Consider the following 25338-nt stretch of genomic DNA (forward strand, 5'->3'; position numbering starts at 1 on the left):
AAGTACTCCTATAACTTAAAAACGGTTAACTGCGACACATTGTGTGGACCCGCAATGTTCTTTAACAAAAGTTGGATTTTCTGACTCTCAAGTGGGAACATCTTTTTCTGTTTTGTTCGGTTATTTCTCAACTCTTTGACACTAACTTAATTACTAAGAGCTCGTTTGGATTGACTTATAAGTTGCTTATAAGTTGTTTTCAGCTTTTTTGAGTATTTGATTGGCCAGCTTAAAGTCATTTTGTGCATAAAATAAGCTCAAAAAAATAATTGATTTTGTTCTGTTCTGTTCGGTTATTTCTCAACTCTTTCACACAAACTTAATCTAAGAGCCCGTTTGGATTGGCTTATAAGTTGCTTATAAGCTGTTTTCAGCTTTTTTGAGTATTTGGCTGGCCAGCTTAAAGTCATTTTGTGCTTAAAATAAGCTCAAAAAAATAATTGGGCCCATTTGACTTAGCTTATCTAAAGCAGCTTATAAGCTGAAAACAGCTGGGGCAATTCGCAGAATTACCCTTCTTTTGGGGTGGTCTTTAAATTTTGCCCCTCATATTTGCGATCTTTAAATTTTGCCCCTCATATTTGTGGTCTTTAAGTTTTGCCCTTAGCTTAGATACCTGAGGTGCTGGGTTCGAACCCCCGCTCAGGCATAAAATAAAAAAATAATTTCGCAAGGCAGGGCTGGAGGGAGTGTATGCCAGATCCGGCATAAAATCCTTAAGGAAAAACTAAAGTTATGTCGGAGGGGCATAACTTTTCCTCAAGGCATAGTTTAGTTATGCCTTATGGGGCAAAACTTTTCCTTAAGGAACTATGCCTTATGGGACAGACTTTTAATTAAGGCATAACCAAAAGTATGCCTCATAAGGCAGAACTTTTCCTTAAGGCAAACTTTTAGTTATGCCTTAAGGAAAAGTTCCGCCTTATGGGGCATACTTTTAGTTATATTTTATGGGGCACACTTTTAGTTAAGGCATAATTAAAAGTATGCCCCATAAGGCGGAACTTTTCCTTAAGGCATAATTAAAAGTTTGCCTTGAAAAGTAAAATAAAAAAAAAAATATATATATATATATATATATATATATATATATATATATATATATGTCTCAAGGCAAAATCTGCCCCCTCCGGCATAACTTTAGTTTTTCCTTAGGGATTGTATGCCGGATCCGGCATAAAGTCCTTAAGGAAAAACTAAAGTTATGCCGGAGGGGGCATAACTTTTCCTCAAGGTATAGTTTAGTTATGCCTTATGGGCCAAAACTTTTCCTTAAGGAACTATGCCTTATGGGGCAGACTTTTAATTAAGGCATAACCAAAAGTATGCCTCATAAGGCAGAACTTTTCCTTAAGGCAAACTTTTAGTTATGTCTTATGAAAAAGTTCACACTTTTAGTTATATTTTATGGGGCACACTTTTAGTTAAGGCATAACTAAAAGTATGCCCCATAAGGCGGAACTTTTCCTTAAGGCATAATTAAAAGTTTGTCTTGAAAAGTAAAATATATATATATATATATATATATATATATATATATATATATATATATATGTGTGTGTGTGTCTCAAGGCAAAGTCTGCCCCCTCCGGCATAACTTTAGTTTTTCCTTAAGGATTGTATGCCGGATCCGGCATACACTCCCCTCAGCCCTGCCTTCCGAAATTATTTTTTTATTTTATGCCTGAGCGGGGGTTCGAACCCAGAACCTCGGGTATCCAAGCGAAGGGCAAAACTTAAAGAACACAAATATAAGGGGCAAAATTTAAAGACCACCCCAAAAGAAGGACAATCCGTGCAAAAAAAATGAAAACAGCTTATAGGCATAAGCTCATCCAAACAGGCTCTAAGTGCCATAACGAATGTACGTAACTTTAAAGGAAGATGTTCGCGAGCTCAGTAAATTCGATTCAGAAAATTGTAATTTTTTTAAAAAAAATCATTAAATATGTATAAAATATTAATTTAAAATTAAATAATTTGAAAAGAGTAATTTTCGAATCTATGAACATCAATTCTGGCTCCCCTCTAACTGAAACCTGTATAACCATTAAATTCTTTTCCCATTAAATGTAAACTTCAAACTTAATTCGGTAGATACCATATCAATGATTCGTTGTGCATGGATTAATTAGTTTATGGATATGTAAATACACTATAACAACTAGTATTACCAGTTACCGGGATCTGGCCTAAAGGTTTGACACAGTTTTTGTCTTGTAACTTCGAGCTGCAGTACATTTATCTTGTTCTCTACGAAGTACATTCATATACATGAACTCAAAGTAAGTGTAATCAGAAAGAACTGCAAAAAGAAGGATTCAAATCCAACAGACGATGTATCCTATGTAAGTAATAACCTATGTAAATCTGAATAAACTTGAGAAATTTTATCAAGTATAAAAATGAAAAGCTTGAGGACTGCAGTTCGATACATTCAAAAACAACTTTCATATAAATTAAAACGTATTATGCAAACTGCAAATTAATTTTACATTCTCATCTTCAATCAATAGGCTTGTCAAAAATTGAATTCACATAATTGCAGAAGGGTACATACATATTCCTTTAAACAACATGCACACATACATTGACTTCTTCCGTTGCTCCACTTCCGAAAACATTCTGAAGACACGAAAATTTACCCTGCCAAAGAAAGAAAATAACTATACAAATGAAAACTGCAAAGAATATTAATTATGAAATGAAGAGGAAGAACTATATTACTATCAACATGATGTTATCAAAAAAAAAAAAAAAAAAAAAAGAAAGAGAAAAACTGAAATTATCTTTTAAAGAACTCTTCCATTCAATGCTAATCTCAAACAACTCTCTGTTACAAACAAATGTTCATCATCATCATCTCTTGAAAATAAATTAGCATCTACAATGTTCATGACCCTATGAGGATATGATTCCATTACCATATCTCTTCAAGGTAAGCTCTTCAATATATTCATCATCCACTTGCTTCTTTCCTGTTTAAAGGTCTCTAGCAATAAAATTCATAGCTGAAAACATCCTCTATTTTGACATCATCCCTTCAGACCCGTACTCTGCAATTTGTAACTAAGCCATCAGAACGAAATACATATATTGGTACATGTGCATAGAGCGTATAAGTTAAAGAAAGAAACCAGTAAATAGAAAATTGATCACCTTTGCCATATAGCCACTGCTATTGCACTATAAAAAATCAGGATAGCCAACACGGCAAAGAAACAAATTTATTAGAATAAAAATACTTATCTTGGTGTGATTTTAAGGAGTCATAAACTTGCACATTAAATAATGAATTAATTACACTGTATATCAATTGGGGCAACAATGCTAACAAATTATGCCCATATTTTACTTTCTTACACTATTTGACCCACTTTGCGTGTAACTTAAACTTTCTTTCCTTCTCTAAGCCCAACAATTCTACGGCTATTGCATCTAAGCTTCAGAGGACTTCACTCCAAAATCTCATTTGCAGCCATCTCTCTGTCTTTTTGTGAAGATCTCCACTATCCCAAGTTGTTTAAAACTTTCCCTGAATCTCATATGCTACTGAAAAAAATCAGAAAACCTCCATTGATGGAGCTCAAGTTTCTCATATTTGAAATTTGATTGATTAAAAAGAAAACTCCATTGAAGAGATTAAGCTTTAAGTTTGGGCCGTATCATAGATTTTGAGTTTGAAAGTTAAACTCAGATGTGAAATTTGAGATTATTTTTGAAATAAATGTTGCTGGGTTTGCTTGGAAACTTGATTGGGTGTTGTTCTAATTGATTGGAAACGTCAACAAGAGTTCAAAACTTAAATTTGAAGTGATTTGGAGCAGATTTGAGTTAGATTTGAATTAAATTTCAAAAGAAGTTCAAGGAAGAAGAAGAACACGTGAAACTCCATTGATACGATTCATTTGTATAATATTGTATAATAGCGTGTAGGCGTGTATAAACACCTTTATACACTATTATACAAGATTGATACATTGTTTATATGTATTTGGTGGAATTCTTCTTTTTCTTCTTCTTCTTCTTCTTCTTCTTCTTCTATAATAGTATATATGGGTGTATAAACATCTCTTATACACTATTATACAAGATTGATACATTGTTTACCGGTATTCAGTGGGTTTCTCACTTCTTCTTCTTCTTCCTCTCTCCTTCCCACTTTTTTTTTTTAAGTTCCCTTCTCTTGAACAGTTGGTTCTTTGATGGTGTTGGAGTTCGCCGGAGAATGGAAACTCCGGTGATGATTGTATATGGGTGTATATGAGTGTATATGAGTGTATGTCGATGTATATAGGTGTATACGCCGGAGAACGGAACTCCGACGATGACTATATATGGGTGTATATTAGTGTATATGGGTGTATAATATTGTATATAGGTGTATATGGATATATGGGTTATAATATTGTATATGGGTGTATTTTACTGTATAATATTGTATATGAGTTATAATATTGTATATGGGTGTATAATATTGCATACGGGTGCATATGTGTATATGGATATAAGGGTTATAATATTGTATATGGGTGTATAATATTTGTTTATAGGTGTGTATGAATGTATATGGGTATATGGATTATAAATTTTGTATAATATTGTATATGAGTATATGGATTACAATGTTATATAATATTGTATATGGGTGTATATGGGTATATGATTATAATACTCTATTAAAAAAAAAAATTTAAAAAAAGGAGGCAATGGTTAACTCCAAAAAAAAAAAAAAAAAAAACGAAAAAGGAGGAGGCAGTGGAGAGAGGGGGGAGAAGAGGGGAGTTTTGGGTTAGAGCTTTGTAATGTAAGTTTTGAGCTATCTTTTTGCAATGTAAGTGTCTCAATTGTATATTTATGAAATTTTCCTTTAAATAATTGGGGGTTATGAACATAAAGGTTTGGTAAGTTATTAAGAGGTGTGAGTTTTGAAGTTGACTTTTTAAAGTGAAATAATTGAGAAAAATGATAAGAAAAAGGCCAAAAAAGAAATGGAAAATAAAACCAGGTTTTTTGGCTAAAGAAAGGCACTACAAGAGTGGTGTTTAGCCATGATGAGAACCACCAATATAAAATTGTTGCTAATGTGGTGTCTAAATCCAAAAATACCGTGCAAATGTCATGTCAAGCAAAAAAGTTTTACCGAAAGTTTTACCGGTGAGGCTTTGTCAGTGGCGGACCCAGAATTTTGAGTTCGGGGTGCTTGATAATAATAGAGAAGAAAAAATAATCTAGCATTTAAAAAAAATAAAGTTCCTAGTGAGGTTTGAACTCTTGACCCTTTAGTAACAAAGCCTCCAGTACCCTCCCCTAACCAAATTACCTATCAGACTTATCACTTCATGGGTGCTCTATTAACTATTTATATCTGTTTCCTTTATATTTTCTATACAGCTATACACTCCATGACTGAGTTCAATGGGTGCTGGAGCACCCAAAATTTACTAGTGGGTCCGCCCCTGGGCTTTGTACCATGGGTAATTATTAGTAAGAAAAAAGCATTGAACTAAATTTCAAAAAGCTACGAGAAAGTCAAGCTAAGTTCTTAACACATTACCATAAGCTAAGTCGTATACCGTCACCAATAATTTCCTTCGCTTATATTTTTCATGCTACGCCTAGTACTATTTGAATATAATAATGCTGCTTTGAGTCTCGCATAGGTAACGCTACCATGATGTTCCGCCGCGCCTGCACTGACATGACTTGCAAACAACACTTGTCCAGTTGCATTGAGATTTGAGAATTACTGCGTTCCTGGCTTTGCACCAAACTTCTTGTGACTTTAATTAGAAAATCTTTTTGGTATATGCACATATAAGATTTTGCACTCAAACAGAAATGGTGGAAGTGGATGGCAAAGAAGAGAAATACCACATCATGTGCTCTCTAAGAATAAAATGGCCAGGAAAATCTTATAGTACCATGTTACTGTAACTGCTGCAATAATCGAAACAACTCCAGAAAATAAAGATCACATCAACCTCTCTCACTCCACCAGTCCCAACATTTTGAAGAAGACTAAATTTTCATCTTGATGAAAACAGTGCCCTCGACCAGAATTCAAACAAATACCAAACTGAATTATCTACGGCAAGATATAGGGAAGATCTCTCATAAACTTATTTCGAGTTCAAGACTCAATAAAGAAAGTCTATATATATAATTAATTATAAATACGTGAACTCAACATCTGGACAGAATAAGTGAGAAAAAGTGAAAAACTAACCCCATCTATTTGTAGTAATCAATTGTGGAAAAAGTTTATATCAATCAATTAATAAAGAATGTTAAGATGTTATAGTCAAGAAACTTACTGTTGGAATTTCAAGTAGCCATCGAAATAGCTGTTTTCCAAATCATTAAAAGCAGCCGACTCATATTTTGTCCTCCCGGTAGAGCCAAACTAAATCATTCGATACTATATGTAGATATCTTCAGGTGAGGAATATTAGAAGTTAAGACAAATACAACCCGTTGCATCAACCATAAAAGAAAATGAGAAATCAAAATCCCAACAACCTTTGATGCACACGATTACTACTCCAGCACACCCAAAACCCCAACAACCCTTTGAAGGTTTAATTGTCCAGAACACTTCAAATTCTGCAATTAAATTTTGTAACTCTAAAGAACTTCCAACTCAACTCAAGTGGTAGTTGCGTGCTTTGTTTCTTGCCATCATAAATAGTATATAAACATTTAATATACCAATTGTTTAATCATTTTCGCAGACTTTAACCTTGTAGTCCAGTCATTATGAAAGTTAACAGGCCCGCTTCTAATCTCTAAGCATTTTTCTGATTAAAAGAGTCATAAAAAGACTAACTCTTTTAAATCTTCAGGAGAAAGTAAATAACCTGACAATCACCTGACGTATAAACATTTGTCAAGACTAACTCTTTTAAATCTTCAGGAGAAAGTAAATAATCTAACAATTACCGTCATAAAAAGACTAACTCTTTTAAATCTTCAGGAGAAAGTAAATAACCTGACAATCACCTGACGTATAAACATTTGTCAAGGGCAAATCCTCTAGGTGTAAAGAAGACTCCTTTTCAAAAACATGTAGAAGTTTTCCGATTGAAAAACCAATCAAACATGAAGCTTTTCAACAACGATTGATTCTCCGTCCGTTGATTTTATTTCAGCCTTGGTGCTTTTGGAATCAGAAAGCCTGAAGGTTTTAGGGTGAATAGCGACAGTTTATTAGGCTTTGGACTTGAGAGTCGTTTCGGTTTCGCGGGAGAGGGTTACAACTCTTTAAATTCTCTGTGATGCCGTTTCGGTTGTTTCCTGTTGTAATTAAGGGATTTGTTTTTTTAAGTAACGAAATAAGTGAGAAATTAGCTAAAAAATGACAAAAAAGATAAATAGCATTTGAGGCCAAAAAAGCATGTCACGTGGCAGGTCTAATGCCCTGCTTTATATATATATATAGATAGATAGATTGGACGTAGGCCCCAATCTACAACGAGCAACTGCCACTTATCTTATTTATTAGTAGTAGTATTACTGCAACACCAAGTGCACTAGTTATTTTTGGACGATCCGAAATCTAAAGAGATTTCCTCTTTATCTAATTAAGTAGTAGATAGCTACTTTCAATAACGTTGCCTATAATTAGTAATGTCATGGGCAATATTGGGAAAATCCGGGTCGGGTTTGTCAACACCATCTTCACTCCTTATCCAATAAGTCTGAGGAAGAGAGGCTGCACCATTTGGTATGTCATCCATCACCCTTTCTTGCCCTATTGGAAAATATATCCCTGTTCGATGATGTGGCACCCACCACTCCCCTTTCTTTATCTCCTCCTCTTCCTTCTCGTTCCTCCATATCTCAGCTTTGTCGTCACTTTCACACCACCTCGAAAACGTGCTCATCTGACGTTTAATTTGGTACACTTTCTGTGACCTGCATCAATCATTCTAACTTTTTAGTCACTAGTATGTACTACAAAAGATATGATTTAGCCATATGTTCTAAGTAAACGGTTCTAGTAGATTTTATGACTACTAAAAAATAAGGATTAGCGACGGACAAATTTTATAGCTAAATAGCAAAAGTCGCCTCTAATCCTATTTAATTTAGTGGTAAAATTTCAAAAAAAAAACTCTTTTACCAACAATCTTTAATTTTTTGCGACAGATTAACGACAATTTCATAGCTAAGTTCAACTCTTTTTTTTTTTAAACGTAGGAATAGCTAAGTGGGTAAATAGTTGGCTCTGCTTGTTGGCGAAGAAAACTACACATTGGCATTTTGACTTAATTATTTGGCACGCCTACTTGGCTTTTTGGTCAAATTTAATGATTTTTTTTTTATCAAATTCATTTTGTAGTAGTGACAAGAATTAGTTTAGTGTGGGCAAATGGTTTTTTGTGAATTTTATTTGTGGAAGAACACTTGAGAAATTAAATCTTTTTTTTTTTTTTTTGTGAAAATTTGTGAAATCGCGGATGATATAAGTCCTGCTAGCATTTGTAAATGATTTAAAATTTTAAATCTAAGAGTACCACTAACTAAGAAGCATTATTAGGGGCAAAATAAAACTAAGTAAGCCAATTAATTGAGAGAACTCGAAACAACACTCCAATTACCTAATTATTCGTAGTTTCTGTGAAAACGTAATGATTCCAGCTGCACTCATATTCATATAGGCTTCGGCTGATAAACCAAACTAGAAACTTGAAAGTGTAACAATGCAACCTTTGTAGGGGTTTAGGCCTTTATATATAGGAGGAGAATATGATTCTGTTATAAGGAAGTTTGCAAATCTTAAAAACCTCGAAAAAGTGAATTAAAAGAGAAAAAGAAAAAAGCAAAGCTACTTCTCTATATACTTATGCGTAATCCCCTAAACAAATTTTATTGTCAATGATAAAGAAGTTTAACGTAATTCTTTTTCTTCTTATCTTCTTAATCTTTCATTTTAGCCTCTCGTGTGTTGATTACTACATGTTCGAACGTGAACGTAAGTCTCTTTACTTGAAAAGATATTGAGATGACAAATCATATTTTTTCTGTACATGGGATAGCATGATGGATGTATTATTCTGTCAAGGGTTAATAATGCTCTTGGTCCTTAAGTTATTGGTTAATTTTTATTTTAATCCTTGTATATCCGACTAGCTACATTTAACTTTCAATTAATTGAAATGTGCACTTTTAATTCATTTGCTTGTAAATATTCACAAATTTACTATGATCACGTAATTACGTGTGTGTCATGTTATGTTTGCAGTGTATATATCTTTAAAGCTATATTATCGTCAAATGTGTAGTAACACTAAAATCATAACATAACACACAGGTATATATATATATATATATATATATATATATATATATATATATATATATATATATATATATATATATATATTACATAAAGGAACAAAACATACACATTCTAAATAATTGAAGATTAAATATACTAAATCATACTATATCACAAGAACCAAACTCAAAATTTATCAATTAATGAAGGACCAAAAATACTAGTAGTAGTATTAACTCTTCTATCAAATATGAGTAGAAGTAGAGACTAATTAAGGCCTTTACTTTTGATACGCGGATACCCAGTGGCAGCACCAAGAGAGGATGGAGATAGAGAGGATTTTGTCCTTTAAAATACATAAGAAGAACATGTACTATTCTTTCACGAATATGGCTGTCTGGTACTAGGTAGAATCCATCAACCATGTCACCCTTTATTATTGTGTATTATTATTCTCAAATCAAATACTATAAGGAAAACATGTAATGATAAAAATATTAAATATTCGAAATTTTTTGTCTGTTGTACTGAATGACTGTTATACACTTATAACGATTTACATTTAAATAATTTTTTGTTGTTATAAGCAAAAAAGATGTCAAATCCTAAGTTTAATCATACTTTGTATAAAGAAGAGAAATCTTTATTGATAAAAATATATATAAATATAATATTCTTTATCATAATATATTAAAGTATCAAAATATTTGGTTGAAATCTCTAGACCTATTATTTTTTAATGTTAGAGATTGTATTTCTATAAAGATGATTAATTATTATATTACCAAAATAGAAGATAGTTTGTTTACCCCCAAATAGTGGATAACAATTAAATTTGTAAGTGGTGGATAAGATCTATGGATAGATTTAACTATAATATAGGATAGTAACGAATAAGTAATGATATGTATTAGCAAACATTAGCTATGGAAACTAGAGAAGAAAAGTTAACAAATGCTGCGAATTGGTCCGATCTGGGAGGAGCTTCTTATAACCGAGCCAAAATACTTGAGGAAATATTTACGTTACTTTGTTGATTACAATCTGCTGAATAGTAAAAGCTAACCTAAAAAGAGAAGGGATAGCCCTCTATTTACGGGTGATAATAAATGGGCCCTAGTACAATGTAGAAAAAGTCTTTCTAAAAAACCCTAAAATGGATAAGGCTAGTCCGTACGGTCTGACACCCGTACTGTTGTCAGCGCAAGTGGCGGAACGGTTAGATGACGCGTGGCCTACTCCATAACTGATTATCCGAGCCTACATCGAGTGTGCTCTTTAGGCTCAGGTTTTCTGATACCCTCGGTGTTGAGGCAGAGTTGAATGTGTTCGCGACCCCTCGGTTTTCGTCCCCGCCGGTGGTTAAGACCTTACCCACTTTAAATCTTATTTCGGTCGGCTCCATCTTTTACTCCAGTTCCCATCGAACACAAGTTGATCCGGTTTTTACCGCATACATAGTTGATATAGAGGGAAATTTTACAAAGATGTACCGTTATAAAAATGATTATTGTTGTTATAGATAAACACTCTTATAGAGAGGTAAAGTATAGTATAAAAATTTAGTTCCAAAAAAAAAATTGTCTGTTATAATAAAGTATTGTTATATAAGGATGCTGCTATAGAAATTCCTCGCCGTATTTATCTAATATGGATTTGAATTCGATTGAGTGTAGAATTCGAATAAAGATTTAATGGCAACAAAATTATACTTTTTGCAGTAAAGAACCAAAACCCCAACCTTATTGTCGTTCTGTTTTGGGGTTAAAAATCGACACGTATCTCATTCCTGTGCAATAAAGGTAGCTGAACTAGATGCAAGTGATGCAACTATGGAAATTGGTAAATCACTGGAGAAACTCTGGACGAGAGAAAAACATAAGATTAACTAGGTAACTAAATTAATCATCGTATGGTTCGGATTTTTCAAAAATGTTATCATACATAAATTCTCAAAAACTGTATGTATTATTTTTGAAAAATTCAACATACATCTATCAACATGTTTAAAGAGTTCAAACAACATAGATTAAGGGCAAAAAATGACTTACATCACTACAATAGGACAGCAAAAGGTTCAGAGAATGAGAAATGATCAAATCGAACACCTACTGTGCTTCCTTGTGATAATATATACTATTAGTATTAGTGTCCGCGCGATATGCGGTTGATATAATATATATATTTTACATAAAAGGACAAAAATACATATTCTAAATAATTGAAGGTTAATTACACCGAATCAACGAGAACCAAAACTTTCTATAGAAAAGGGGTCACATTAAGCGGGTTAGCAGATTTGGTTTTAAAAGTGGGTGCGTTTTAATTTCTAAACTAAATGACAAATCATAAAAAGTCACGTGATTTTTTGTATATTGACAAACAAAATTAGATTTAGGGTGTTAGTTTGAGGGATATTCTTGATCCAAAAGAATAGATTGGAGTACTTTTAGACTAATAGGTGGATGAGGGTATTTGTGAGTTATTTTTCATTTGTTAAGGATATTTTTTATCCTTTTCCATAAAATTTATTTTGAACAGAAAGAAAAAGGACGGAGACGAAGAAACCGACAACTCGACTTTTTTTTTTTTTGACAAAAAAAAACTCAACATTTATAGAAGAAATTGTGCGATTTTCCCTTCAAATGGATTGGTCTTAAGTTTTGCCCTTCAATGGTCTTTAATTTTATCAATTTGCACGATTGCACTTATTTGGGTGTGGTGTTTAATTTTTACCCCTCAAATTGCTGGTCTTTAATTTTGTCCTTCGCCTAAAATATCTCAAGGTTCTGGGTTCGAATCCCGGTTCAATAAAAAAAAAATCACAAGGCAGATTTCCGTAGAAAAATTAAGCCTACTCGTGCAAGCCTAACTTTTGTAGAATTTCAGTAGAGTTAAAAAAAAAAAAAAAAAAAAAAAAAACCTGCCTTGCAAAATTTTGCAAGGCAAGCTTTGCCTTAAGGTGAAATTTGCATGAAGCCTTGCTTTGCGATTTTTTTTTTTTATTGAGCAGGGTTCAAATCCAGAACCTCGACGTATTTTCGGCCACTTTTTAAACGAACGGCAAAAATTAACGACTAGCGCCTTTGAAGGTCAATCTATGCAAAACAAAATGATTTAATTTTTGTCCTTTAACAATATTTATGCCTAACAGAGATAAGTTATTTAGTCATATGAGCATACTTTATGGAATATTATTATGTGAAAATATAAATCTATAGCCCGCGAAAAAATTATTTGTTACGAGGAACAAAATTAAAGACCGGCACAAAATAGGGGGATATAAGTGCCAATGGTCCAACATTTTATTGCGTGGTTTGTCCTTCAAAGGCGTTGGTCTTTAATTTTTGTCCCTCAAATTGCTGGTCTTTAATTTTTTTTCTCTTAGCTTAAAAAGTGGCCGAAAATATCTCGAGTTTCTGAGTTCGAATCCCTGCTCAGTAAAAAAAAAATATTGCAAGGCAAAGTTTTCGCGAAACCTCTGATTTAAAGCCTAACATCTGCCTTGTGATTTATTTATTTTTTTGACTGACTAGGGGTTCGAACCCAGAATCTTGAGGTATTAGGCGAAAGATAAAAATTAAAGACAATTTGAGGGTCAAAAATTAAAGACCACCCTCGAACAAGGACACTCGTGCAAATTGCCCTGATCCCAATGCTGTAAAACAGGCCCAGCCCATTTATTTTTGTAGTAACCGCCAACTTGTTTAATCTCCTTCTTTCTGCTGCTTTTCCTCCACATTTCGTGGGTTCTTCCTAAGGTATGTCATTTCAATCAAACCTCCTATTCCTATAACTATTCATTTCTTTTTTATGTAATCATTATATCTCAAAGCATTTATTGCAGGTGTATTAGAAAAGTGTATGTAATTAATTGTATGACGAGTGCTTCAGAGCTATTCTTCACTAGAAGGTCTCGTTACGGCCGAAGCGATCTGGAATTAGGATCCGATTCATCTTCGGGTCGGATATCTCACAACCACGGTGCTCACAATCGCCGCCATAGTATCCGCCGTGAGCGCGTGGATGTGAGCAATTGTGAACCCACGCGCAGCCCTCCTCACCGCCCTAGACGTTTCCCTCCTCCTCCTCCTGTAAGATTATGGATTTTTGTTTTTTCCTTTTTGGTGGTTTATGTGTGTAGGATGATAATATATAAAAAAAAATGTAAGTGTTGCTTTATCAATTATTGCGCTGGCATATTTTATTAGGCGATAGCATCTAAGTTGCGTGTACAAAGACGAGATTTTGAGTCACATTGGGTCAACATGCATATATTTAATGTTGGAATTGCTATTTAATTTAATCCAGATGTTGTTTCAGTGGATTCTTTCCTTTCTTTTCTTTAAATTATTGCTTTGTACCTGTAACTGTAATTTATTGCCTGAGTTAGTTAAAGTAAGGAAAGGGTGAAGACATGAAATACACCTCAGGGGCACTGAATGTAGATAATATATAATGGTTCACCACCTTCTTAGATAATATGATAATTTATGGCGGGAGTAAATGGTTTAGTTTAACTGAAGGACCGTTGAAATTATATGGAATTTTAATTGATATTGTACACGCCTTATCACGCTACCCACCTATTGATGAATATATGGACAACGGACTCATGAATTTCAGGATAAATTACATGGATTCAGACTTGCTTTGCCATTATTTGACATTTTCTAGCTGCAAATGTTAGGGCGGGATGCTTGTTTTTGCTGGCATATATATATATCTGCATTTGTTCTCATGCTAGTATGGAGTGTGTACATTGCCATTAAAAATACTACCTTTCCACTACTGATCATGATAAGAAGTCCGTTCTGTTTCTAATTAATAATTGCCTGTTCTTTTGCTTTTTATCAGTAAACCAATCAACTATGTCTCAAGTTAATTACAAACTAGTCAGGCTTGGGTAATTGTATGCATCTGCTTAGAGTCCATTGCATAGTAATACTCAATAATCTGTCTTGTAAGAAGGACTCTAAGGGTTCTATAGATTTCATTTTTATCGTTACAGTGGCATACAAATCTCTAGTCAAGCTAGAATGAATCCTGGAAAACATGGGACGTGCTGTAAATGCAACAATAACAGTTAAGCTATTGTGCAATTACATAGTTATCTCTTTAATTTTCTTAAACCTACCAAAACAAATATAGCAACAATTAGGCTTGAAGCCCAACTAAGTTTTATATGGATCTATTGCTCTTTAGTTGTCACAAAAGAGATTTTTCTCCTTCTCCAATTAATTCCTGCCACTGGTGGCAATATTTTGAAGCCACTATTGCCATTTGTTGAACCATTTGTGAGATTAACTCCCTTGTTGAATGAGTGTAAATGTTTGCTTTTGTATTCTGGATTAGCCTGATTATAAGGTGCTTGACCTGTGATTCCTGTAATTTTCTAAGGAAGTGCTCACTGATGTACTTTTTCTATGTATTTGCTATATCCTTAAGTCAACCCCCCCCCCCCCCCCCCCACACACACACACACACACGACACACACAAAGCAATTCGTTCATCAGCTTTTATTTTCATTTATAACATAGTTCAAGTATGTACTTGATTCTCTTGTATTTGATCGATAAATTATTTAGATTTAGCTAATTCATTTTTTTTGTTACATGACTATATTGCTCCTTTTGTTTGTGATATTTGTGTATTCTCAACAATTTGTGTTTAGTATAATATATTGCTAAGTTTAGGTTAAAAATGTGGTAGGATGGGAGCTTTAAATTCTTACCACCTAGTTTTTCTGATTGATTTCGATTCTTTGAAGGTGACCTGTAACATTGATGCTAATTATTTTGGTCTTTTTTCACATGTTAGGATCGTGATTCTGTTTCGCTTGACTCTGGGAGTAGCCAGGCTGCTTCAGGAGATGCCAGTCATGCAACAAATAATAATAACAGGATACGTGATAGAGTGGGAAGCTCTGGTAGTGAGCGGCTCCCTGGTGCTGTACTACTTGCAAGGGAAAGGCTTCTGCAAAGGTTGAGAGGTGTATCTATATCTGGAAACAGGTTGGTATTTTTTTCTTCTTTTTCGAAACTGGTCAGTATTTTGAATCCATGAAACCCAATAATATGAATTTTGCTTGGCTAAGCCATTGCAGTTTATCATATTGTAAGTTCACAATTCAACTTTTGGTTTGACAAATTCGGAGATGCGTAAGAGTACGTTTCGAAGTGGATATATTTCTGATAAACCAGACGTGAAGTTGCTTGGGTCTTGATGATCTTTGAGTTTTCTGATTCCTCGAATCAGTATGTTTGGGTCATTAGGATTATTGAAATGTGCATTTCTTGGATGAAAAAGACTGGAGATGTTAGTCTCCTGTAGTGAATGGACTTTTATCATAGGATTATTAGGATGTCTTGCTCTTATACATTGATGTTCAGTGCTTAGTAGGAAGTTTAGCTGATTTTACTGACCCTTCCTCCTCTATGCCTCTCCTTGTTGTAGAGATTAAAAGACGTGTTTAGGACGTCAATTCACCAGCTGTCTTACAAGTCTACGGGTTTTCCGTTCTAGTTGTCTTGTTGGCTTGATTTCTCACTAGTGATTGTAAGTTGCTTTGGTGGTTATCATGATATGATTAAATTCTGGGAACACTTGTCCTCTGTTTCATTTGACATGAGAACCTTGGCCCTTGATATCATTCAAAGTTTGTCTAGCTGTCTGATTTAGGATGTGCTTTGTTGGCTAAACCTGGTCCTTGCATTCTGTGGGTCATTCTATGCTAAACTAAAGAGACTTTTAATTAATCTTCTTTTTAAAATCATTATGTGTACTGTCAATTTAAGTGGAACTTCAAAGGTATTGCATATGGTCTAGTTGATTGAAAGCTGATATTGGCTTCTGCTAGGCGAAGTAACCGGATCCCGACGAGATCCCATCGCAACTTCATATTTGAGGGTGATTTCGGACTTGCCGATGCCAGTGATTGGGAAACAGATTCAACGTTGTGGCTTGCTGGCACAACCCCCAGCCCTGATCTTACATGGGTAGAAACAAACAAGAGGCCCCCAGGTCTGAGCCAAGAAGCTGTGGGTTCATTGCATATTGGGGTTTTCAGCAACTCAGACAAGGGAGAGGAAGAAACACAGGCTCGGGCAGTTCTTGACTGTAGCATATGTCTAGATGCTTTCTTGGAGGGAGAAAAGCTAGTATGTTTACCTTGTGGACATAGGTTTCACCCTTGTTGCTTAGAACCCTGGGTACGAACTTGTGGGGACTGCCCGTACTGTCGAGCAGCCATACATGTGACTTCCTGTAGGGCCAAAGAAAGGTCGTGAAACCAACCATTGACCAGAGTGGCGGTCTCTGATGTGAAGTTCTTTTTTGATAGACTTGACTTTTTTGCTGTTTGAACGATAGTTCTCCATAAAATGAGTAGAATAGGAACGGATCGATCGAATAATTTATACCATGGGTTTTTATGTCATTTTGATCTTACAGCCAAAAAAATATCTTGGACAAAGTGACGAATGCGAGATCCATAACAAGGGAACTACTTGTGTTCTCCTTGGGACGCTCCATATTGCAAATTTGATGCTTGGCGAGAAACCTCTCATTTCAATGAAATATTATCTTTCTTAAACTCGCTAACCAGAGAAAATAACATTTTCTTACAAATGTATGGGCCATTCTTAAAATATTTCGCTTCCCTTAGTTTCGCTATTAGGCAGCGCCAAACATTAAGAGCCTGTTTGGCCAAAGCTTATGAGCGGGTCAAATCATCTTATAAGCATTTTTTTTTGGCTTATCTATGCGTTTGGTAAAGTTAAAAGTGCTTATGAGTCAGGTGCTTATAAGTCAAAGCCATGATTTGGTCATTCCTAATTTATTATTTTTTAGTTTAGAAGCACTTTAGGTTTGATTAAGAATTTTATTATTTTATCTTTAATATTATTTCATGGTTCCACCAAAACCCTTAAATGAAAATCCCAACTCTCTCCATGTTTTCACCCCCTCTCCCTATTCACTTCTCTTAAAATCCAGCAACTCTCTCTGCCGGCTACCATCAAGAAGAAACAATCAAAGAGTTTGAAACTTTTCGACATCAAAAGCAATCAAGCTTGAATGAGAAAGCTTTAGCTATTATAAATCAGTCTTCGACATCAAAAGCAATCAAGTTTTGCCTGTGTATTTTAGTTGTTTTTATACCATGATTCTGCGTACTATTTGACTATGCGTTTTAATGACAATTTTTTTTTCAAACTATCAAATTATTATGTTATAACTTATCATAAAATGTTTTATAAAAATAATCTTATATAATGAATTTTGTATTGAAAATAAATTGAGAAAAAATCTTTTGTATCTAAATATTCTGGAATTTAAAATCTTGGAAACAATTTTAAGGGTATTTAAGTCATTTTAATTAAAAAGTGGCTTATCAGCACTTTTTATCAAACACTTCAATTGCTTATTATCAGTTTCAATACTTTTATCCAAACACGTACTGCTTATATATTAAATCATTTTTATGCTTATCAGCTACTTTAAATCAGCTGACCCAAAGGGGCTCCAAGTCACTTATACTTAGCGCTAGAATAAGCTAATTATATTTAGACCTGATATCTTTTTTGTCATTCTTAATAGAGTTCATCAAGGTTGAGTTTTGCCGAAAACAACATAAACAAACATAATTTGTGCCAAACCAATGCCTCTAGGTTTCGTGTAATAAACACTATCATTGTTGGATTAGTCAGATTCCAATTTCAATGTTTAGACACTCTTGAGTCTTGAGTGGACAAGGTACGTACCTATACTTCGTTGAATTAATGGGCTCTCTACTTTTACCACTAAGTTTTGTTTAGAACAACAGCCCGTGCCATGGGCTAGACAAAGTCTTGTTATGCCATTCATTTTTTCCAGAGTTGGAAAATTATGTTTTTTTCCAGATGTGAATGAGTGGACATACTAGTGTAATTTAATGGGAAGTAGAGTACTTTGAAGCAGCATCACAAGCCTGGAAAATTGTTAGTCAACAGTCACCAGACTCACCCCCAGAGGTGCAGGCAGGAATTTCAAAGTTATTATTGAGACAGCAGCGGTCCAGATGGTTTTAAAGGGAGTGGCTTCGTAAAAGATGGCCAGAATTGCAAAATGTTTGGCTTTATTCTGGCCATATAATTCAAAAAAGGTGAGACGATCTCATTTTCATACAGATCCTAATGTGTTATTCCAGCCATTTTGAGAAGCAAAGGTGCAAAACGGCAATTGTATTAGGTATGAGTATGACATGAGAAGGAAGTCCTATCTAGCTAGCTGGATAGGGTTTTTGGGAAGCACACTGAGTTTAGACTTATTGAGTGTGAGAATTTATCATATTTTAGTGGCGGAATTATAAGTATCACTCTTCACTCCATTCTTAATCAACAGTCTCTCGTTCGAGCCTTAAGAATGAAGTTGTTTTTACCACAACAAAGTTTTTTATCCTCGAAGTGATTTTTCTTTTGTATGAATCCAAATTAATTAGACACCAAATTGAATACCACACATCTAAGCTATTCATTAGGTCTAATCCTAATACACCTTACAATCAAATGCGGGTAAAATTAACAAATAGTCATTTTTCAACTCTTATACTAGAAAAATAGCTATATGTTTTCTCTGTAAAATTTGAAACTTGATAAGTGATAATCTTTAAAGAGATGGCCAAAAAGTGACTAGTCCGTGCTATTTCGACGCCACTTGTTCATTTTTTTTTTCCATCCGTGTCTAGTACTTATTTTGAGGCATCGACTAATTTAAATTCGTGCGATATAAATTCCGTTAAAGAAGAAAGTTCTGAACCAATTTTTCATTTATTCTCAAAAGTTCGAAGTCGAAACCTCTAAGTGAATACGAGTGAATCATATCCGCTCCATCGTAATCATTTGTGGTGCCACATGTTCATCCACTGATCTCCTAAGCAGTATAATATAAATATTATGGCAACCACCAGACACCGTACATATTATTATTCTAAGACCAACAATTAGTCTCCTGGGGTCGTTGATTTGTTTGCCAGTATGCGAATACACCTAACGACCAATGAATTAAAAAGTCGTTTAAGATTTCTATATTTGAAGATTCCAACGAATAGAAGAATCTTGGTCTTGAAATGTTAGGTCTAAATTAAACTAATCTATATGGTACTTCTTTTTAAAAGCATTTTATTCTGTCCCTTTCATATGCCTTCACCTTTGTAGTCTCTCTGCCTCTCTACCTTACAAGTTAGTTACGTATTCCAAGGGGCAACAAATTAAACCATAACATGAGATTACTGTGAGATTGTTTATTATTATTGTGATCATATTTCCACATCATTCTATTAACACTGCATCTATTATTCAAGAATCATACTGACTTGAGTATTGAATAATTGAGTTCGAAGAACTTGATGTCTAAGCAAATATATATAAATATATCGTTATTTTTGATAAGTGTCAGCAAACTCAAATACTCAAGATATTTAGAAGATCTATCAAATTAGAAATGACAAATGAGGACACACATTTAGAAAATATACATTTCCTCTATTTTAATTTATTTATAGTTTGATTGGGCACAAATTGAAATTATTTAAAAAATGAGAGCTTTTAAAATTTTGTAATATTAAATATACCATAAATAATATCTTTGTGTATAAACTATAGTTATATAGTTATAAAAACATTTTATTTAAGAAATGTGCATTCTTTTTAAACAAACAAATAAAAATAGCGTCAACCAAAGCGGAAGGGAGAGAGTAAGTTAAAACATGACATATTCTGTAAACGAAGTCAAAAAGGTGTTATGGTAACTCATCAGTCATCGCAATGGTTGGATAATTTAGATACGTAACTACGATCAAGACATTATTAGTTCTAAACAGATTTTAATTATCATACAAATTATTTTATATGAATGAGTGCTTTGTTACCCAAAAAAAAAAAACCAACTGCCTTGACTTCTGACTCCAATTGTATCAAACAATATGACCAAAATAATGTGACAAAGAAGGCTTATCTTATATCCTATAGTGTGAACGAACAAAATGAAAACAGGTAACTAGAATTTAGTCAAGAAGATATTTTGAGTCATTTTCTATTGCAGAAAATTAGTAACGTAAAACACGGGGAAAGAGAAAACTGAACTGAAATTTCAGCTCTAAGTAAACGACCAGCTTTTAGAGAAATGAAAGGAAGAAAGAAAAAGAATACATATATTCTCTAACTCTTCAAATTTGGGGGTGTTGCCTTTTTTCTTGTGTTCAAACTAAGCATAGTACTTCTATGTATCGTGAAATCTCATATCTCATTTGACTACTGGCAAAAGAAAAAAGAAAGTCCTTTTCTAAATTTGTATTGTATTAGTTTCTCGTATAATCTCTTCCTAAATTTCAAGAAATTTATTTTAAACTGATAATCAAATGTATTTAGTTAGTTACTGCAATGCTGAGCATTAGTTTACTGAGAGGGTGTGTTTAGTACGTAGAAAAATGTTTTTCATAGAAAGAAAAAATTCTTCTAAAATAATTTTCTGAAAAACAAGTGAGGTTCTTACTTATTTTCTTGTGTTTGGGAAATATAACACAAATATTACTCTAAAAATATTTGTATACTAATATAAGATTCTTTTCAATAAAAAAATTAAATTCCGTGATAGTGTATAAATGTTTTGTTATTGTAAACTTAAATTGACTATAATAACTCTTTATAACAAGTTTACACTCCCTCCGTCCCAATTTGTGTGATTGTGTTAGGATTTTGAGAGTCAAATGAGTTTATTTTTTACCTTAGTTTTTTATATGTCTTTTAAATTATTAATTATTATGACTTATGATATTTTTAACATAGTTTTCAAATATGTAAAAAAAAAAAAAAAATGAAAAATCTAAAGACCTTCAAACACACATTTAAAATTAAAAAATTTAAATCTCAAAAAATGAAAACTATCACGTAAATTAAGACAAAGGAGTAGCAACCTAAAAGATACTAATCCCTCCGTCTCAAAAAGATTATCATAATTTGACTTGATATGGAGTTTAAAAAAATATGGGATGACTTTTGAAATGTATGGTCCATAATAAATCTTAGATATTTGTGTGGCTATAAATTATCTCATAAAGTTAAATTGTTTCTAACTATAGAAATGAGCTAAATTTTTTTGGGGATAAATTAATAAAAAAAGTAAAATAATCTTTTTGGGACGGAGGGAGGATAAAACTAAGGCAATTGTTTTTTTAAAAAAAAAAAGTGAGTGAGAAAACAAAGAAACAATCCAATTGTTGTAGAAAAAAGTGGCAAATTGCGTTGTTTTATCATTAGCACAAGACAAAGTTGAGTATAGTTGTTGCATAAAAGGGAAGAAACGCGTGATAGAGGTGTCTTTTACTAGTTGTTTCTTTTTCAAGTTACAAAAACGCGCTACTTTCTCTCAATTTACAAAATTTGTGGTTTGTAAAATTGTGATAAAAAGTATGATGATGAGATCATGTTGTAGGCCATTAGAGAGATGTTTTGAGAGAATAAACGGAGATTGTCTTTTATGGCATATGGATTTAAAACCTCATGCTTCTGGTGATTTTTCAATTGCTGTAGTTCAAGCTAATTCTTCACTTGAAGATCAAAGCCAAGTCTTTACTTCTCCTAATGCTACTTATGTTGGTGTTTATGATGGTCATGGTGGTCCTGAAGCTTCACGTTTTGTTAATCGACACCTCTTTTCTTATTTGCATAGTACGTTATTTTTCTCTTTTCCCCTATTTTTTTTTTTCTGTTGTATAATTTTGCAAGTTATGCTCAATTGTACCATTTTCATCTAGTTTTTAAATAGTATATAAATTTTAATCAATCCAATTTAGATTCAAAGTTTAGTAAAATTGACTCTCTAATTTGCCCCTGATCTTTCAGTTTTTAGTGCGGTGTACTTTTATGGGTCACTCTTTGTTTCTGCAATTATGCTATGATTTCTGATACTCATTATTTGTCGTGATTTCTAAAAATAGTTGTCTCAAATTATTTGTAATTTTACAAGTTCAAACACAAAATTAATTATTTTTTCCCGTTTCGCTCTTAGTAATTGTTCTTCTTCAATTGTGGGGGTGATGTTATGGTTGTTAAAATACCAACGAAGGGTTAAATAGCGGGAAAAAAAAAAAAGATCCTCCTAGTTGATGTTTCTTAAGGTGGTGTAAAAGAGAATCACGATAGATAATTTGAGATTGAGGGAATACTAATTTTCTGGATATTTGTTTGGAATTTGTTGTAGAGTTTTCGAAAGAGCAAGGGGGTTTGTCCTCAGATGTGATAAAGAGGGCTTTTTATGCTACAGAAGAGGATTTTATTCAATTGGTGAAGAGATCTTTGCCTGTAATGCCAAAAATTGCTTCAGTTGGATCATGTTGTTTAGTTGGTGCAATTTCTGAGGGTGAATTATATGTGGCTAATTTAGGAGATTCTAGGGCAGTTCTTGGACGCAATGGGGAGAAAAATTCTGTGGTTGCAGAAAGACTGTCGACTGATCACAACGTTTCATGTGAGAAAGTGAGGAAAGAAGTTGAGTCACTTCATCCTGATGATCAGGCTGTTGTGGTATACATTCGAGGTGTTTGGAGAATTAAAGGCATAATTCAGGTGATCTTGCTTGTTCTCTTCTACGTGTTTGTCAGTTGATGAATGACCTAAGTTTTTATATTTGTGTTCTTAACGTAAGAATATGTATTCTTTCGAGTAATGTTAAAATTAAATTTGAACTTTCCAGGTGGTAAGAGGTTTCATCTGGATAGTCCAGGTTATACAATTCGCGCCTTTATTTTGCAATATGTTTTTTAGGCCAACTTTCACGACGTCAGTTTCATCTTTATTTTGCAGAAATCTTATCACTAACCTTAGATGGTTGTCCTATTGGTTTTGATAGTGGTTATATTTTACTCTCTTTCAGTCAGTTTCATAATTGCCAAGCCTTGAATTTATGAGATGTGTTTTGTATATTATATGACTTGGGAAAGTTTAGGCTTCAGAGCATAAGGCTGAGGTAATTATGTTCCATATTATTTTGTGTGCATATCGATAGGGAATTCCTGTTTATCTCTGCCTGACGTGTTTTTAAGGCTTTATATCTTCCTACTCTTCCAGGAATTACACGCTTTGCCTCTTGGTCCACTGTTTCATGCAGTTCAAGTTAGAGGAAGCCTGTGTTCCTTTCATGAGACGTGCATGAAGATTTTATAAAGCCATGAGTCGTGATACTGTTGAAAAATTTTCCTCCGTTTTACTTCAAGGCCATCTTGCAGGCGTAAAAGACTGGATTCCTGTGATGGTTATCTAACTTTTAGACCTAGTTTCTGCTTGTTCTCTGCTGATAAAAATATGGACGTTATTCTAGGAGAGTGACAAGGAATGTTTGCACTTTATTTTTGTAGCCTTTTGTCCGTTTAATCTCTTCAGCCTTGTGTGCTCTATTGGAGATCTTAGGACGATACTAACTTATACATGTTAATTTGCAGGTCTCAAGATCTATTGGAGACGCCTATTTGAAGAAACCTGAATTTAACCGGGACCCTATCTTCCAACAATATGGAAATCTTGTACCTATGAAGCGGCCTGTACTGACAGCAGAGCCTTCCATTGTTAGAAGAAGTATTAGGCCAAATGACTTATTCCTGATATTTGCTTCTGATGGCCTCTGGGAACAATTAAGTGATCAAGTGGCTGTGGAAATAGTATTTAAAAACCCAAGAGCTGTAAGTTCCAATTGTTTCATTCTTCTCCTGGCAAACTGATGGGAATATGTGCATTTTTGCATATTGGTCAAGTTAGAGGTGGTTAGAGCTTATAATCTATGGGTTCCATTGAACTCTATTTTTTATCACAGAACATAGGTATATGTGTGAAAAACTATTAAACTTCCAATAGATACTAAATTCTTAACCGTTAATTTCAAAAGTACAACGACTCAACGAGTTCAGTGCTAAGAACCTTAAGGTTGAAATACGTCTAGTTTAAATCCTGGCATGGATCGAAATGAGTTTGCTACTTGTACTTTTTGTATAGCTCTCTGTTCACTAGAACCATTTTCTTGATTAGTAGAGTTCGTAGTTAATCTATGAGATAATCCTATATGACTTATCCTGTTTATTTGGTTGATGTACGTGCAGGGAATAGCTAAGAGACTGGTGCGAGCAGCTCTTCAGGAGGTTGCTAAGAAGAGGGAGATGAGATACAAGGACATACAGAAGATAGAAAAGGGTATTAGGCGCCATTTCCATGATGATATAACAGTTGTTGTGATCTACCTTGATCACCAGAAAGAATCTTTCCACTCCAAAGGCACTCTCGGCTCTATCACTGCACCTGTAGACATTTTCTCGTATAATTCAGATGATGTTGAGGAGAACCAAGTGATTGGAGCTTTTTGAATAGCCAAACACCCCAATAAGAGAGTGGTTTATTCAGTATATAATGTTGCTGTATAGGGAAGTAGCGACCGAAACAAAACATTACATGGAGAGAATACAGGTTTGATGTAGATAAACAGGGGTTATGGGTAGCTGATTGAATGAATTGAGAGCAGAAGTTTCAGTTTAGGGTCTGACCAAACCCGTTGTTTTGTTATTTTCAGTTGGATTGTGCTTTGAGGTGTATAGGATTCCTGTGATTTGAGCTGACCATTACCGGATTTCTCCTTTATTATATCTTTTTTGCTTGGACTACCTATTGTTTCTAGGTAGAGAAGTTTTCTGGAAATCCCTTCTGAAAATTCCAGGTTTTGTTATATCTTTCTGGGCAAAAAGTTGAATAATGTGATAATCAGATGACCTTCCTGTTTTATAGTTATAGTGATGTAGTCTCTCTATTCATAAATTTACACAAATCTTCACTTGTATTAAAGATTGTAACAACTTTCATTTTCTCATTTTTAAAGCCATTCGGGATTCTTCAAAAAAAGCTTGCAGAATTTCACACTCATCCTGCTTCGGTGTCGCCTATGCACAATGAATTGATAGGTTGAAACGCGTAAAGACCGCAGTTCTGCCGTTTCATTAATGAAAAGTATACGCAGAAATTGTCTTTTAATTGCTGCAAAA

General features: G+C 33.8%; 3 protein-coding genes across 4 annotated transcripts; 2 read left to right on the forward strand and 1 right to left on the reverse strand.

The window, feature by feature from the left end:
• Positions 1-7379: 7379 nt before the first annotated feature.
• On the reverse strand, positions 7380-8758 carry LOC132598959 (uncharacterized). Its single transcript, XM_060312129.1, has 2 exons — positions 8604-8758; positions 7380-7917 (listed from the first exon to the last, which is right to left on the reverse strand). The coding sequence occupies exons 1-2, from the start codon at positions 8657-8659 to the stop codon at positions 7605-7607; spliced, it is 369 nt and encodes a 122-aa protein (XP_060168112.1). The 5' UTR covers positions 8660-8758; the 3' UTR covers positions 7380-7604.
• A 4213-nt stretch (positions 8759-12971) lies between these two features.
• Positions 12972-16722, forward strand: LOC132598961 (probable E3 ubiquitin-protein ligase RHY1A). Its single transcript, XM_060312130.1, has 4 exons — positions 12972-13044; positions 13131-13377; positions 15105-15298; positions 16144-16722. Exons 2-4 carry the CDS (start codon positions 13162-13164, stop codon positions 16571-16573), a joined length of 840 nt encoding a protein of 279 aa, XP_060168113.1. The 5' UTR covers positions 12972-13044; positions 13131-13161; the 3' UTR covers positions 16574-16722.
• A 4876-nt stretch (positions 16723-21598) lies between these two features.
• On the forward strand, positions 21599-24963 carry LOC132598963 (probable protein phosphatase 2C 63). 2 transcript variants are annotated; one of them, XM_060312132.1, is made up of 5 exons: positions 21599-21988; positions 22521-22885; positions 23013-23042; positions 23758-23994; positions 24409-24963. In XM_060312132.1, the coding sequence occupies exons 1-5, from the start codon at positions 21730-21732 to the stop codon at positions 24667-24669; spliced, it is 1152 nt and encodes a 383-aa protein (XP_060168115.1). In that variant the 5' UTR covers positions 21599-21729; the 3' UTR covers positions 24670-24963. The 2 variants fall into 2 exon arrangements, with proteins under 2 accessions (XP_060168115.1, XP_060168116.1); XM_060312133.1 differs by lacking the exon at positions 23013-23042 and having other exon boundaries at positions 21604-21988.
• Positions 24964-25338: the final 375 nt, after the last annotated feature.

This window comes from Lycium barbarum, chromosome 6, assembly GCF_019175385.1.
Source record: "Lycium barbarum isolate Lr01 chromosome 6, ASM1917538v2, whole genome shotgun sequence".
Lineage (NCBI taxonomy): Eukaryota > Viridiplantae > Streptophyta > Magnoliopsida > Solanales > Solanaceae > Lycium > Lycium barbarum.

Coding starts and splice junctions, on each gene's coding strand:
- LOC132598963 (XM_060312132.1), top strand. CDS start 21,730: ATGATGATGAGATCATGTTGTAGGCCATTAGAGAGATGTTTTGAGAGA. Junction 22,886..23,012: donor GAATTAAAGGCATAATTCAG/GTGATCTTGCTT, acceptor TGAACTTTCCAG/GTGGTAAGAGGTTTCATCTG. Junction 23,043..23,757: donor GTTTCATCTGGATAGTCCAG/GTTATACAATTC, acceptor GTTAATTTGCAG/GTCTCAAGATCTATTGGAGA.
- LOC132598959 (XM_060312129.1), bottom strand. CDS start 8,659: ATGAATATGAGTGCAGCTGGAATCATTACGTTTTCACAGAAACTACGA. Junction 7,918..8,603: donor CAGAAACTACGAATAATTAG/GTAATTGGAGTG, acceptor TGATTGATGCAG/GTCACAGAAAGTGTACCAAA.
- LOC132598961 (XM_060312130.1), top strand. CDS start 13,162: ATGACGAGTGCTTCAGAGCTATTCTTCACTAGAAGGTCTCGTTACGGC. Junction 13,378..15,104: donor GTTTCCCTCCTCCTCCTCCT/GTAAGATTATGG, acceptor TTCACATGTTAG/GATCGTGATTCTGTTTCGCT. Junction 15,299..16,143: donor GTATCTATATCTGGAAACAG/GTTGGTATTTTT, acceptor GGCTTCTGCTAG/GCGAAGTAACCGGATCCCGA.